This window comes from Tyto alba, unplaced genomic scaffold, assembly GCF_018691265.1.
Source record: "Tyto alba isolate M040663 unplaced genomic scaffold, T.alba_DEE_v4.0 Super-Scaffold_38, whole genome shotgun sequence".
In the NCBI taxonomy this organism is placed as follows: Eukaryota; Metazoa; Chordata; class Aves; order Strigiformes; family Tytonidae; genus Tyto; species Tyto alba.
Genome location: NW_024881313.1, coordinates 9,992,163 through 10,008,244, shown reverse-complemented (window position 1 = coordinate 10,008,244; position 16,082 = coordinate 9,992,163). Strand labels below are relative to the sequence as shown.

Genomic DNA, 16,082 nt, shown 5'->3' with positions numbered 1-16,082 from the left:
TACTTACTAGACTGTAGACACATTTAACAAACATATTAAGATTGCAGCTTTAGCAAAAGCAGAAGTCCTTCCTTCTTACACACCTCCATTTCACTTCTACCTTCCCTGAGCCTCACCATTAGAAACCTTTTTTGCTTCACAGCAAATTGCATCACTTATCTGAAGAAGAATCTTTGGATGCCTAAGTCAGACCAGCTGGCTAACCCTCATTAGCTGGGCAGCAAGGGTAAGACAGCTCCTCCTGCTGGACCTGCAATCCTTAGCTTTTTTCCACATCCACCTGAGCTAATTTAATGTCAAATGAGAAAGGCTCACTCCTTGTTTCCTCTGTTCTCTCTCACTGCTCACCTATTTTTCTCTCATTTCTTCCATATTTTCCGTCTAGTTTTCACCTAGAAGGCCTTCCTCCCATTCAGTAGTTCTGATAATTGTCAGAACCTCATATGAGCCAAGTGCAATCATTTGCAGTTTAAATCACCTATTTGTGGTAGTTAGAGTACCCTGTAAATACTATTGCAAATATCTGAAATCTTATATACTTGCTCTAAAATATTAATGAGAACTATGAACACATGAAATGCAGTTACAGAAAAAAACAACGTATAGACAGGAGTCACATACTTTCTCACTAATGATCCAACACGCTGTTGGCAAAATCAGTCTTGCACTTATCTGCTACAACATGCAACATTAACTCAAGAATGCTGGGACAGAATTATTTGTTAAATTCTAGACACACTGAGTAGTGCTATCATGCCTCTTGCGGTTCATTTTTCTTCATTTCTAAGTGTGTGCTCTGAAAGGCATAATTTATAGACAAAAAAAAAAGTCAACAGAAATTCTTTCACATGATGTGGTGCATTCATTCCTATTGCTCAGGAATACTGGATTACTAAAGAATTGTTTATTTGGTGACTTATAAGGACGATGATGTAAGGAGGACATTTTTAAAGTATATTATAGATTAGGAGTACTAGAAATATATCATTAAAAATATCGAAGTCGGCTAAATCTAGGTATATGTTAAAAATGGAATATTTACAAGAGGCAAACAAAAAGATTAAATAAATGTTTTAATTTACACCTCACAAAAATTGTAAGTGGATTTTAAAATGAAACAGAGCAAAGGAAGTTGAAAAGCAAGCAGATAAAAATTGCTAGGACATACCTAGCAGAACTTTAAAAAGTGGATTATGAGATAGATAGATCTATGTTTATGAGCCTACAAGATGTTCAAAGTTATCTACACTATGATACCATGACGGACAGATAAACAGTTGAATCTTGAACAGAAACAATTTTTAGAACAAATTTTAGATCTAATTTATGAGAAAACATGTTATTTATTTATTTATTATGCTTTCTGGTATTGCTGGTTCAAAATTTCAGTATTTTTTAATCGTAAATCCCATTATAACAATATTACCAATTGTAAGAACATTCCTACCATGAATCCAGATATTGTATAATGCATTGAGAGCAGAAGTGGATCATTTATATCAAAATGGGGGACCCTTTGAAGTTCATCACAAACATTCAGACTAGATATAAGGAAGAAATATTTTACAATGAAGGTGGTGAAACACAGGAACATGTTGCCCAAAGAGGTGACAGATGCTTTATCCCTGGAAACATTCAAGATCAGGTTGGATGGGGCTCTGAGCAACCTGATCTAATTGAAGATGTTCCTGCCCATTGCAGGGGCGTTGGACTAGATGACCACAAAAAGACTAGATGATCACAAAAACTATTAATGTCACAAACTTGTGATTTATGATAAAATGTCTCTAGTGTTGACATACTGGCATTACTCAGAAGCACTATCTATTCTGATCTCCCTGAGAGCAAATGATTTGGAAGACACATATTCTTCCAGTATTTTCAAAGAAAAAATTTGCTCAAGGTATTCCTGTTTCTTGTTAAAAATGGACTACTTAGTGCCAAACAAGGGACTAAAAAAAGTGTACACAGGAGTAGAATATAAAGGATAAAAGGAAAAACATTAGGCAGAAGAGAGGATAGAAAAGTACAGTAGGGAAAAACTCAGGATGGCAATAAAGTTAAAATTTTAATGACAGATACATAAAAATAACAGAGTAAGAACTATTTCATTTTATTTTCTTCTTCATGAAAGAATAAGAAGCTGTATAGATCCCTACAAACAACAGAAATAACAACTTGATAACTTTAGTTCTACTTGTTCCTTAGTAAGCGACACTTCTGCATATGCACGTACACTCCTCAGGAGGCAAGTACATGATTTTTTTTTTTTTTTTTATTGAGAGTGTATATTTCAAAATATAACTCTCCACAGATTCAGTTAGAATACTTGAATAATTCAAGTCTAAGATCTGTATCTCAAAGGCTATAAAATTAATTTCCAAATTTTAGAATTCTTTACTTCAACACTATCTACTGTAGTAGGCTACTCAATAAAAAATATAAACATTTTCCAAATGCTATTTAAGCAAGTAAAATCCTTAAAATATCTGTGGAATTCTGGCAGACTCTTATCAAAGTAATTCAAGGACTTTGATTTATATACCAAAGCTTTGACAATGTAACAATATGGGGGAAAAAAATCAGAACAATTCTTGATTAATGGCATTTATCTAGCTTTAAATATTGTCCAATAGTTATTGTTTCTTATCCCAGCTGAAAAAAAAAAAAAAAAAAAAAAAAAAAAGTACCCACTGTACCATAAGATATTTTTCAATTCTTCTATTGCCTGATCTCTGATCTTTTAGAAAAGCAGGAGTATCAGCACAACCACCAGAAACCTCCAATTAGGAAAGTTTCTATAAATTTTGCAGATGTTTCAAGTCAAAGGAACCATTTTGAACTTGGTTTAAGTCTCAATCCCTACTGTTTTATTTATTTTTTTCTGGTTTTAAACCAAAAGGTAGCTTTCTGATAACAGTTCTACTAGTCCAGCAACCCACTCATAACCTTGCTGATAACTGTCTTTGCTGATAACCAGCACTAGGTAGCTTGGGAATGTTATCCAGATCAGAATCATATTAATGATTCAGTGTTATTTCATTCAGATAATATTAAATGAGTTATTATGAAATACCACCTGTACTGGGGAAAAAAAAAAAAAAAAAAAAAAAGTAGATTAAAAAGCAAAAGCCACAAACAGGATAAAAATAAATCCTAGGAACACAAAAGCAACCATACTTTATCAGACCAAAGGTCTGTTTAGTCCAGTAACCTACCTTTGTCAAAAAAGTCCGTTTCTCAGATACAGTATAAATACAGAACCAAATATTTGATATTTAAGACTATTCCAGCCTCCAATCATTTTCAAATCTGTTCCATGAAAGGTGAGTTAATAAATTCAAATTCAGCAACACATTTCTATTATTCACTTCAAAGGATATAGTCACTAATATATTATTTTTGCAGGAAATGGTAAGTATACACTTTCCTGACTTTTTTCAAAGAAAACTGGCATCTCTACAGCAAAACCCAATAATTTTCTTATAAGTTAGTCACAAAAGATGAGAAATTAAGACACAAGAAATAAATCAATATTCCACTCAAATAGTATAATAAAAAATAAGGGAGCAAAATATAAATGTTTAGTGGTTCTGCTAAAATGATAGGAAATCTAGAGTCATCAGCATAGACATTCCAAAATAAATGTCTTACCTCATATGCAGAGCCCAAGTAAAAAAACTGACTCCTTACGTAGCCAAGTTTGTACACACCTATGAAAACTAAGCAACGGATGATTTCCAAAATTCCTGCTTTGGGCCTAGAAACAGGAAGTAATTCAGATTAACATCCAATCTTTTCTTCTTTGTTAACTTCAGTAAAAAAGAGAATGTAGAAATAGTCTGTGGTGTCCTACACTTACACTAAGTCATCTTTCTTAATCTTATAATTAAGTTTCCATAGTATACACCTTACATGGACTTATAACACTGAATTTGATGGAGGTGAGAATACACATACCCACAACCTCTACATGAGTTCACACCAGTGTATCTGTATATGTAGCTATTGTCTTTTGATCTCAAAAATTACAACAGCAAAATTCTGAAAACTGCTACATGAGTAGTTCAGAATATTTTCATTGGTCTATTTCTGTAAACTTTTACTAATGCACACTATTAATTCCCTAAATTATACACACCTCTGGCATATTGACAGATTTTTACTTATCCTGAAATAAAATGTTCAATCCATACAAGTGAAAGGTACACCTTTCTGAAAACAATGAACAGCAGATGCAAAGCAGAGCTGATACCTCAATATCAAAGGAAGCTTCTATTCCACATTTATGATCTGGCAGGGTAAATAGTTTCTTTGTAAGAACCTGTAGCTGCTATTTAGTCTTCTGCAGGGTCACACTGCCCATATGGACTACTTCCATAATGTACGTCTCACTGGGCTGGTGTATTCAAGATTCAATTTGACTTGAATTCATACTGATTAAACTCAGTCTTAAGTCTACACCATCCTTCACATGATTTTGAGTCTACCCTGAGCTCCACTGGGTGCTTTTCATCACTGTGTCTGAGACCTACAGCATGCTAGGCACGAGTGACAATATCGTTGCAGTCTCAGCTTGAACAGCCTTGTGACAGCCTGCAGGTCTCACTGGCCTGTCAGTGTGCCAAACCCAGAGATGCAGACCCAGAAAATGCAAGCAGAGAGGGTGACATGAGTAGCCCAAGCTGTAACCTTTGTGCAAGGGACAATATAGATCTAGCCATTAATTGCTATGAAACACTCATGGGTTTAGGTACAAGCTAGTCACATACTATTTTCTAGTCGACAGCAACATATGTGTCCAAGTGTGTCTATAGTTCTTTATTAATATAATTTCTGACACACTTGAGGTTTCCATATAATGATAAACAATGCATAATAAGAGAAGGAAAAATAAAAAGCGTGTTTTGTATCTTACCTGTTCTCTACAAGAAGTCCAAAAGAGGTCAGGGACAGAATGATAAAGCCAATTCTCAGGAGGATAGTTCCCTGTGATAACATCTGTTAAAAAGTAGACAAGGAATACAATTAGAGTAATGTTATGAAGAGAAATTGAGTTTTATCAGAACAGTAGCTTCAACTTCCTTACTCAGTGATGTTACTGTCTGCTTTTAAAGTAATTTGCTACTTCAAATTTTACAACAAAAATTTGTGCCCTGGAGAGCACACTCATCTGGAGTAACTACCTTTTTAATTGTTTCCTGAATGCTGTATTTCCAAAATAATGTTTATGACATTCGCTTCTGTACTGTTTTCACAAAGTTACTTGACTACCTTATGTCTTTACCCAAGAGGGAACAAACTTATTTCTAGATAAAAATCCAAGCAGCTCTGTTTTTTTCTTCATCTTATGTTACCAAGTCTTTACAATAGTCATCTATGAATCCCAATGGATACCAAAACCAATACGTAGGTTAGAATAAGAATTCACATGATGTGACAATATGGCCATATTTAAGAAGAAACAAAATTAATGTCCCTTCATGACAACCCGACACTTGGTTCCCAAATCAGCAAAACTCTTCAACTCATACCATTAATTTCAATCAGACATAAACCACTTTTAAACATTAACATATGTGTTAGTATTTGGACGAATAGCAGCATGAGTATTTATGTCCTTAAAATTTACATTGAAATGATATAAACAAAAGTCAGGAAAACAGAAATTATTTACATTGTGAAGTTTGAAATTTTTCTTTTCATGTATCAAATATTTCTTGTATTCTACACAGTTGCCTTTGGAAATGAAATATTTAATCAGTGTTCTTGTTCCCTCCCTGACTTCCTTTAAAATATTAGTGTTGAAAAGCCTTTGTTTTTTCATTTCAAAAACAACAAAAAACCCAAAACAAAATTAGTGACTCTAGCTGAGTTATAGGAATCCTTTCTGGCTTCAATAGCAGTAAGGTTTATTAACAGCATCTTGCACTTCAAGACTGCAGGCATTGGAAAAATAAAAATCTATGAATGTCTGCCCTGATTTCAACAAGTCCCACTCAGTGACAGGCTCACCTTCCTTCAGTGGTGGCCCCTACCCTGCAAAGAGATCTAAGGTAAGTATCTGTGAGTGTGGGAGGCCACAGGAGAATATTCTCAAGTTTTACAGCTGTGTGAACTTACAGTGCCCATGTTTGCAAAACACATCAAACCACACACTCAGGCTGGGCAGGTTTCTGTTGTTTGACTGAAGAATCACAAGCACCTACTTGGATATCCTTAACAAATAGTTACTGAATGAAGAAAACACAATCCCAGCAAGGAGCGAGCTAAACAGCAGCTTCACCGGTTTACAAGCCAGAACACATTTCTCACAAATGACACCTGTTAAGACACTCTGTTGCACAGGTTTACACCAGGACAGATCAAACGCATTACTGCATTGCTCCATTTCCAATCTGTTCCATCCTTCCTTATGGTAAACTTACAAAACCTCAGACTGATGATTACCACCATCATCTACATATATGTAGGCCCTGAGAAAGGATATTTTTTACACTTTTCTTACATTCTTACCCTGGGCATCTGCTATCAGTCATCACAGGAGACAGGATATTGAGATAGATATTGAACACTGGGTGTACTCAGTATAGTAGTTATGTGTTGAGACTCTCACTTAAGTCAAGAAAGCAAAAAATGTTCTAATGGGCTTAACATCTTTTACCAAGATTTGTATCACTTGGAATACACTTGCGAATTCCAGATACAAGTTTTAAAATATGCCAATAGAAGATTAAATTGAGGCTGCTCTTTTTGAAAACTTCAGTTTCTAGAATCCAAAAATCCAACAGCTATCCTAAGTTTAAAAGACTTTCCATTGTTAACATGAAACAATGTGTTTTGAAGTGACAAAATTTTTGGAAATTTTTTTTACAAAAATCAGGTATAGACTCTATTTATTAATATGAGAAGTTCTTAAACTGCTCATCTAGCCACAGTGAATTCAACTCTCACTTCAAAGTCCTATAGAAACTGGGTCATAGAAAAATTCAAGAAGTCAGCAAAGAAAAACATGATTTGGCACAGGCATAAGGGAACTCACCCATAAATTTCTTAGAAATGCTTTGGTAAGTTTTTCAGTGATTGTTACTTGTCAAATCAAGGAGTTTGCCAGGGAACTAGAAGTGAAATTCAAGACTCTCCTCCTCAGAGACTGTCCTCACTTATAAGTTGCAGAATCACACCTTTTTTTTAAACCTAGTCTTTCTGTCCAGGTGGGTCTGATTTTGCTTTGTGTTTCCAGTGCAATGCAGTAGCTTCTACAGACTGCTTTAAAAATATTCCCACAGTGGTAGGGCGCTATTCTGAGAAAAGGAACATAAGGTTTTGTATCCTCCTTAGGCAGGAAAAGGAACTGAATATCAAATCCAAATTTCAATTCCTACATTGCAATATATGTAAATGCTAAATTACAGTATATGGCTGAAATCACACTTTATGGAAAATTAATGAACCTGCAATGGTTTTGAGACAACAAATGTTAACATTTCTCTTCAGGAAAGATCCAGAAGTACCTGCTATTAATGAACAAGGATGTCTCCAATTTCCAATTTAAAAGAGCTCCATGATTTCACACTTTTCTGCCCTCCCTGTGCTTCCAAGCTGACTAGCATTAGACAACCAGTCACCAAGTCCTAGGCATCTGGGTTTCCTTGTGACTGCAGTTTCAGAAAACTGAGGTGCTGATACATTCTACCTTCCTTTAAGTACCTTTACTGAAGTGCCTAAAAACCTGTTATTAATCTAAGCTTTCTCTGTAATCAGTGGAAAGAGAGCACATTTTGAGTTATTTTATTTCTTCCCATTAGCTAGACTGCAAGTCTAGAAGCTAAATTTGGTCCCTGCACTAAGAATTGGGTTTGAGTGGATGATGAAAACATTTCTCCAAAGCAGACAATTTTGGGTCATAACTTCTATCATTTTTTCTTTCCTAAAAGTGGTATTTTAACTGCCATTTCTAGAAGAGTAGGAAAAAAAAATAAAAAAAATTAAAATTACTCTTTTAAAGTTAAAATATTTTCAGGAAACAATTTTTATTGTTGTTCTATTATATTGTTGTTGATGGACCTTGAAATAATGATAAGATTGATATTAGAGACACTGTAATACTGTAATTCAGACTGCAGCTTTCCTCCACAAAGGAAGAAAGAATTGAGTACAAGAATTTGGAGTGTGACCCTGCAAACTTCTCTTAAACATTTTCTCTAAATTGTGAAAAACTGAAGCCAGGAGTTACCATTTGACTCTCCACATTGATTAAGAACTTGAAAGAAAACTAATAAATTGCAGTTCAGTTTTAAACATGGATTTCCAGAAAAGAAGTGGGAATAGAAATACATTTTAATGTATGTTAGTAAATCAGAACAGAAGCAACCTTATAATTTAGGAAAATCAAACTCAACTATAAACAAGCCTTTATCTTTGAATGGTTAAAATGCTATATGAGGTTCTTTAGCATAATAACTACCTGAGACAGGTATGATCATATTTTACAGATTCAGTTTTTCAGGCTAATTTCCATTTCTTTTCAGACATTCTCCTTCTTGAATCATAACATTCTGAACACTAGCTGTCTGTAAAACTTCTTATTGTCCAATATGATCTGTGGTCCAGAATGTGAAGGACTGGAGGACTCTAAAGGACAACCTGCTGATCACAGTTAATTGTAAACTGGCACTTTCATCAAAATCACACAAATTCATGGCACTGTAACGCACGAGTACACTGCTGCAGCTTTCCACTTCCCAGGTCTTCAGCTTTCTGGAGTGATTAAGAGTGAGGTATAAAGCCTTACTGGGAACCATGACAGTAGAAGGCATAAGTTACCCTTCACTGTAGCCACACACACCACATTTACATACAGCAAAAAAAATGTGTTCCCTCATTTGTGCTCCTAGTCAAGGACTACCAAGAAATTTGTGGTGAAATAAACCACAATGTCATTTGGGAATAACAGTTTTTAGAAACCCAGTCATGTAGCATAAATTTTAGGATTATTAATTCGATTCCATAACTTTCTGTTTACAGCTCCAGTAGTATAGTTACATGCTGCCCTGACTCTTTTATTTTCTTTCAAACATGTATCACCTTATGAAGTAGATGCTGGCAGTTGAAGCATCCATTTTCTAGGCATTACTCTACCAAAATCAACAAAATAGTCAATGGGTTATATCACTAAATTAAACATCATATATTAAATCTACACACAGCAAGTTGCAGTGTGAAAAGAATGTGCCTATTACACATTCATTTCTAGCTAGAATCCTCATTCCACTTAAACATAATATGCAAGGATGTATACACAAACTAAATGAGTATTTATATACTGGAGTATTTGTATAAACAGAGAAGCCTGTGGGACCTCAGCAGGTTCCCCAATTACAAGTCAGCCACAACTCTGCAATGTGGTTACTGGCTGCAATCAAACAGAAAAAAATATTTCTGTTGGATTTTGATTTCATTTAAAGCTTTAAAAATATGTTGGAGCCTTAAAAAAAAAAAAAAAGAGGGGGTGGTTATACAATATGGCAAGAAGTTTAGATGGCTTTGTAATCAACAGAATGCCACAGTATTATTATTTTATATTTTTGTAGTAATTAAAAAATAATTAATTTACACAAATGAAATGTTACTCCAAATGTATATCTAGATGAATATTGAAATATTCCAAATTGACTTTATATTTCAAAAAAATCAGATTGTTTTATTCCTTTTCAAGAATGACATGGATGTATTTTTTTCATCCTGATGTGTTCAGTGTTTCAAAAGAACTGCTAGAAACGATGTCAGCACGTTTCATAAGTTAACATATGCTCTGCTGTCAGATATCAGACACTTGATGTTTAAATTAAGAATGCTAATACAATGCTATGAAATTTGTATGGTTAGGTGTCTTTGTATGGATTTACTTAAACTTAGAATTCCTAAAAAAAATTGTAAATTCTTAGCAATATTCCATATACAGTACTTGGTGATGTCCTACTGAATGGATATATTAATGGTGTTTTCAGCTTTCAAGAGATCTATCTTATCCCTTACAACTTTTCATCTATTTGAAACTGCTCACATATTCATAGCATTAGAAGCACAGTAAATGCTACAGTATCTGTCAGCAATAAAAAAAGACACTGCAGAATGTGTTTAAGGTACACATCACTTTGATTTATGTGATACATGCAGTTCTGGAGCTATGAGACTTTTGCTTTGAATGTACTGCAGTTTTACACTCCTAGCACTCTCTCTGGGACTGATCCAAATCCCCTTTCTTCAATGAGCTTTGGATCAGATCTAGATGTGGAGAGGTCAGAAGTCATTTTTATTCTCTGGATGTAGTGCAGATCGCTATATAGAAAATAAACACTGTATGCTCTCTCCTGTGGAAAATATATAATTGTTCTTTCTTGTTTTGCTCTTTTTGTAAGTTAAATGTAGGTCATTCAGACTGAAGGTATATGGTTGCTCTTTACGAATAGAGAAATTTAACACTTCTGCAGGGCGTGAGACCAAACACTGAGCAACTGTAATCACTTGAGAAATGTAATAGCTGTGTGCTGTGTCTTATGGCTATTATGAAATGGAACTTATACCTAAAAATGAGGAAAACAGTTAGCTTTCTCCATTTATGGAGCTATGCCACAGTTATGACATAATTCATAGCCAGACAGAAAGTTCCAGTTGTATCCATAGACATTTCATAACTCAGTGTAGTGGAAAAGTGATATTGAAGAAAGATTTTTGCCAAGTAAAGTTATTCATACACAAGCTTCCTTCTCATGACAGCTTCCCCACTGTACTGCAGAGTGATGCTGGAACTCTGCCTTGGGACCAGCACTTTCTACACCCACGCTGAAGGTTTATGTCCTGAGATGAGGTGCTTCTAGTCCCCCATGCTCTCCATCTTATCCTTACTACCTTATTACCCTGCAATTTTGTGCAGAGAATTTTATAGTTGTTTTTCTACAATAAGTTCATAAATGGTGGATCTTCAGGATGTTTCCTCCACAATTGCAAGAATTTAATTATCATCTGGGGCTAGGGTGCATTTTTCAACTTTCCCTATTACTTATTCTTAAACAGCTGCAGTTATCAGCAGAGAAAATAATTTGGAACATCCATTTTTCCTTCCAGGACCAGAAAAAGACAAAAAGAGAATGAAATAGGAAAACATTTATGAGCAGACTCCTTACTTCTTGCTGCTAAGAGCAACAGAAACAAAGTAAAAACCAAAAAACTAAACAAACAAAAAAACCACAGATTGATCCCTATGAAAATATTGCTTCTGGGATGTAGGAATCTAGAAGCATATCCAGAAAATCTTGCAGAGGCTTTTCTCAATATAAGAACATTGGCAATCATGTATACAGTATATCTTGTATATATTGGAGGTATTTATCCTTACATTTGGCTTAATTTCCTGTCCTCAGAAATTACTTAGAATAGACTAAGCCTCCGATGGCTTAGTAATGTCTGAATTCCCTGCAGTTGCAGTTTGACCCTCTACAGAGGTGAACACAATGTGTAGAATAACTTAATCCTAATCAGAAGAGTATGTCTGAGGTAGTTTTTATATTATATAGGGAATGCTACCTAAAATATTTTTAAAACTTTTCTCAAAAATTGCATCATTCTACTGGTCTGATGTACTACTCAGAATTCATCTAATCGAAAACGTGGAAGAAAAATGGGCTGTAGCAGCTAGTATATTCAGAGCGGCCAGATCTGCTATAAGCCTGCTGCCATGTAGCCCAGGAAATTATTGCAGGCAGAGTCCCTCTCCTGCCCTTCTTGCCCTGGGATGTAAGAGGAATATCTGAACTGGAAAATCAAAAAACCGACGTTGGGACAAGATTTCTGACAGCTTTGAAATGGCTTTGCAGTCCTCTGGAATCCTTTATGGACAACCACGGTCAGATATGCCAAAGAGGCTTATTTCTAGAAATGTGCTTCTTGGCTGGATTCAGTCATGGGCAAAGGCGTTGGGAGGCAGCAAGAGGGGCTGTTCCCTGAGGATGGGGCAGGGGGGCCAGTGGCAGCCAGTGGACAGAGCCGTGGTCCCACCAGAAAGTGTGCATCAAGGTGGGCAGGGAACAGTAACCACCATTGGCCAAGGGCTGGAGATCACCAGGTGAGTGTGCTGGGACAAGGCAGGTCCACAGATGAGCAGAGGCTGAAGAACCCAGGGGGCCTTTGGCACCCTGGCAGCAGGCCTGTGGCAACAGGGGTGACACAAAACACAAGAATGCTCTTTAACCAGGGAGGTCTTAGAAAGGGTTCAGGATGAAGGCCAAAGAGTGTTTATCAAACTGACAGACTTCTGTGGTGTTTTGATAGGTCTTTGACTGATTTGTGGGAATATCAGATGCATTAAAATTATGGTTCATAACTAGGAGATGTTAGCCTTAGTAAAATTGAAAGTGTTGTCAAGGAAGGAAGAATGAAAAAGAGGTTGGAAGGGTGTGAAGCCATGGAAGCAGTTAATGTCTCACTTCTTGTAGGCAGACATGGCCTCGTAGTTCATCTTCAGAGACTGTCAAGCATATATGGAGGAACCAAGGAGATCTTTTCAGCCCAAAGGCGAGTGGTAAATACATGCCTCTCCTTGCTGTATTTCTATCAATGCCATTGTATGTTCCAGACTGGAAGAAGGATTTGCCCTGAGTCGGTGCTCCTCCCACTCTGAACTCATGCTGACACTAGGCTTCCCACCTGCAAGCACCACAAGACCTTTGCAATCTTCCTTCTAAAATTTGGGCATTTCTTCATATCTAATAACATGACCAACCTTGACATCTTAAAACCTGCACAGTTTCAAGTCTGAGACACATTTATCCTCTCATGAGGTCCTAAAAACTGAAGAAGACATATTTGTCTTCTATGGAAATTTATTATTTTTTCATCTGATTGCTTAAATTAAGCATATTGATACATAAATAATTAATATGATTATTAAATATTGTTTACTAAACAAAATAAAACATTATATTTTTATTATGATTTAATTATATATTTAGCCATTTATGTTGATTCTTTTTACAGAATCTAGTTATTACTATAATAGTTTAAATAAGATATCAGTCAGGCTGCAGAGACTCTATTTAATGCTTTATTATTTAAATATGCTGTGTGTCATATTACTATTAGCAAGAGGTGCTATTTCACAAAGATAGGAATTACTTACAGTCACAGTACCAAGCAGTTCAGTATACAAGTCTATTATTACAGCAAAATGCACAACTGCGTAACAATTAAGATGAGCTGGTACACTTGGATTGAAGGGAACTTCTTTTCCAGTGATCTGTATGAAGCAAAACAGATAACAGTCTTCAACAGTGACCTGCTTCAGCCTGTTATTCTTTAGTATTCTTTATACTTACAAACACAAAAAAGATTAAGGGACATAGATAACTGCACAAAGAGGATCCACTCTCAAACCTATGTACTACCTAGTGAGAGACAGTGTATGCATGTATGTTCACAGCTAAAAGAAAAAGAGAAATTACCATATTCTATAGAACTATTTTGAAAATCTCTTTAGGAAATAAATAATGAAAAGATAAATAAAAAATATTTTTTTCCTTCAAATAAAACAAAAAAAAGCACAGCTAAAACATTAATTTCCTTTAGTTTCTGTTCCCATTTCATCTTCCCCTATGTTTTATGACTGCTAATTTGCTAATTTAAAATAGCATGTGTAGAGTTTTTAACATTGATCCAGTAGCATTAAGAGGTCCAAGTAAATTACACAAAACTGAAAGCCTGTGCATGTTCTATTTACCACCGGGATTTCCTCAGGAAGGCCAAGTCTAGGTTTGCCTGGTCCCCAGCCTGGGCCTTTGAATATGACAGAAAGCTTATTGCAGAATCCAGGTGTGGCCCAAAATGTGTTCCAAATATGAGCCAAGGGACGTAACTGAAAAAAAGAGCAAGTAATTTTTCATTGTTAGTAAAATAAAATTTAATAAAACATTATATTTTATTCATTTTTAGCTCTCAAGTAAATTATTTTTCAAAGTCCATAAAGAGAATAAATTAGGAATAGATGAAGACAGTCAGAGGTTCTGAAAACCTGAATGAAATCAGCATGAGCTGTATCAGGCCCTTGGTTTACAGTGAGGATTACAGTGACTTCTGCCAGAGGAAAATCTGTCTCTCCTGTAATCAATCCAGCGTATTTAACAATATATTGTATAGCTATATTTATGGTAGTTTTAAACTAGACTTTGGTTACTGAGACGTTGACATGACATACTCCCAATAACTAAATTACTTAGTATCTGACTGGAATGGATATAATTGCACAGGTTACGGACATTCTTCCAGCTTCCAGACCAGACACTCTTACTGGTAGAATTTCTCATTCTGTGGGATGCACTCCTTGAATGAGCTCTCATGAAAAGCCAACAGGGACTTCAATACTCCTCAGTCCCTGAGGTTTTTACAGAGAATTTTTATCCAGTTTAAGTGAAACCCAGACCAATAAATCTCAGAAGCACCACACTAAGTACTTTTTCTTTTTTTCTTCTTTTTTTCTTCTATTTTATTTTTATTTTAATTAAAAAACCTATATTTAATCTGTTCTGGAGGTTTTGTTGATGGTTGCTCTATAATGCTGTCAACACAAATCATTCTGGAGTACCTTGAACAGCAAATACTCAGAAGAGTTAAAAATAGTAAAGATATTGCAGCATGGGATTATTTATGAAATAGCAATATTAAGATAAGACAAATAACAGAAGAAATATATATTTCTGTCTGTGTTTCACTGCATATTGGTCTGTATATGGCAAAATGGACATCATTCAGTCCAAGGCCTCTTATATTGCCACTGTAATTAGTTGTTAATTTTACTGTATTGTATTTTCATGATGACTACAAACTCTGCATATGCTCAATGCAGTGAGTAGAAATAATTGCTTTGTAATGAAATACTGAAGAAATTGTAGATAATTTAATTGACTGTGCAGCAATGCAAGGATGGCCTCAATTGTGCCTAAGAGACGAGTTTCTTTTGAACATGAGTGCTGTTGAAGATACCAGAGTAAACAATACAAACTATAGCACCTGGAGCATGATGGGATCAAATGAATTTACTGGATGTGTTAAGCCATAAACAACTTTTGCATCTTCTGCCTCAAATGTTCCTGACGGAAGAAAAAAAAGAACAACCAACAATCAAATGCAAAAGTATACATATTTTTGCCACACTAATTAAACACGAGAGAGAACACCTTTTGTTTACTTACCAAATATCCTGTCCCAGATAATGAGTGTGCCACCATAATTTTTGTCAATGCAGTAAGGATTTCTACCTATAATAAAAACCATTTATGAAACCAGTAATTGCATATGTAAGAAAACATGCAACTGAATTATGAAGGGAAATCTTCATCAGCAGCATCAATCTATAATATAAAAATAATTTTTAAAGGTTGCTAACCCACCACTCCTTATATGTCTATAAAATTTATTTTTCTTACTAGGGTTCTTGCTCTCTTTCTACTCAGATTCAAACATACAAATCAAACATGTCACACCCCAAATTTCTGTGAAATAAAAGGATTCATTTGAAGAGCAAATTCAGTTCAAAATATATTTATAAATGCAATTAAAAAGCAAACAAAAAATAATTTCCCCAGTGTATACCTAAGAAAATACATGCCAAATACATTTATGCACAATCATCTCATTAATGGCTTCCAGCTGTCTCTATCTTCTATGCCATATATCTGATCCTGCCTTCATTATTATTAACTACAGTGTGAGGAAAACCGATTCTTCTATCTGTTTTCTAGGGAATGTATTTGTATATAAATTGTCCTATCAAAAGTATCAGCAAAGAAACATTGATTACGTATCTGCAAGTTTGTGGAGATTGTCTGGAGTGACTATGTAACACTTGATCAGCTCCAGAGTGATTCTGCCTAACTCCGATCAGGATCAGAAGATTAGTTTGGATTTACAGCAGAGCAAATAAGAGCAGAGTGTCTCCCTTCAGGATTACCAGTACTTGTGCAAATTTTAAGGATTAGACACTTACAGTACTACAGACTTTTTAAAAAGTCTACACAGTGCCATAAACACTT

At 35.2% G+C, this 16,082-nt stretch overlaps 1 protein-coding gene across 1 annotated transcript in view; it reads right to left on the bottom strand.

The window, feature by feature from the left end:
* The window catches only part of AGMO (alkylglycerol monooxygenase), a 195,403-nt gene that overhangs the window by 78,087 nt on the left and 101,234 nt on the right, over positions 1–16,082 (bottom strand). Inside the window, exons 7-12 of the mRNA XM_032991450.2 lie at positions 15,243–15,308; positions 15,061–15,140; positions 13,775–13,909; positions 13,178–13,294; positions 4,919–5,001; positions 3,655–3,760 (exon numbers count right to left, since the gene is read on the bottom strand). Of these exons, the coding sequence (XP_032847341.2) occupies positions 3,655–3,760; positions 4,919–5,001; positions 13,178–13,294; positions 13,775–13,909; positions 15,061–15,140; positions 15,243–15,308 (587 nt within the window). The remainder of the gene's footprint in view (positions 1–3,654; positions 3,761–4,918; positions 5,002–13,177; positions 13,295–13,774; positions 13,910–15,060; positions 15,141–15,242; positions 15,309–16,082) is intronic.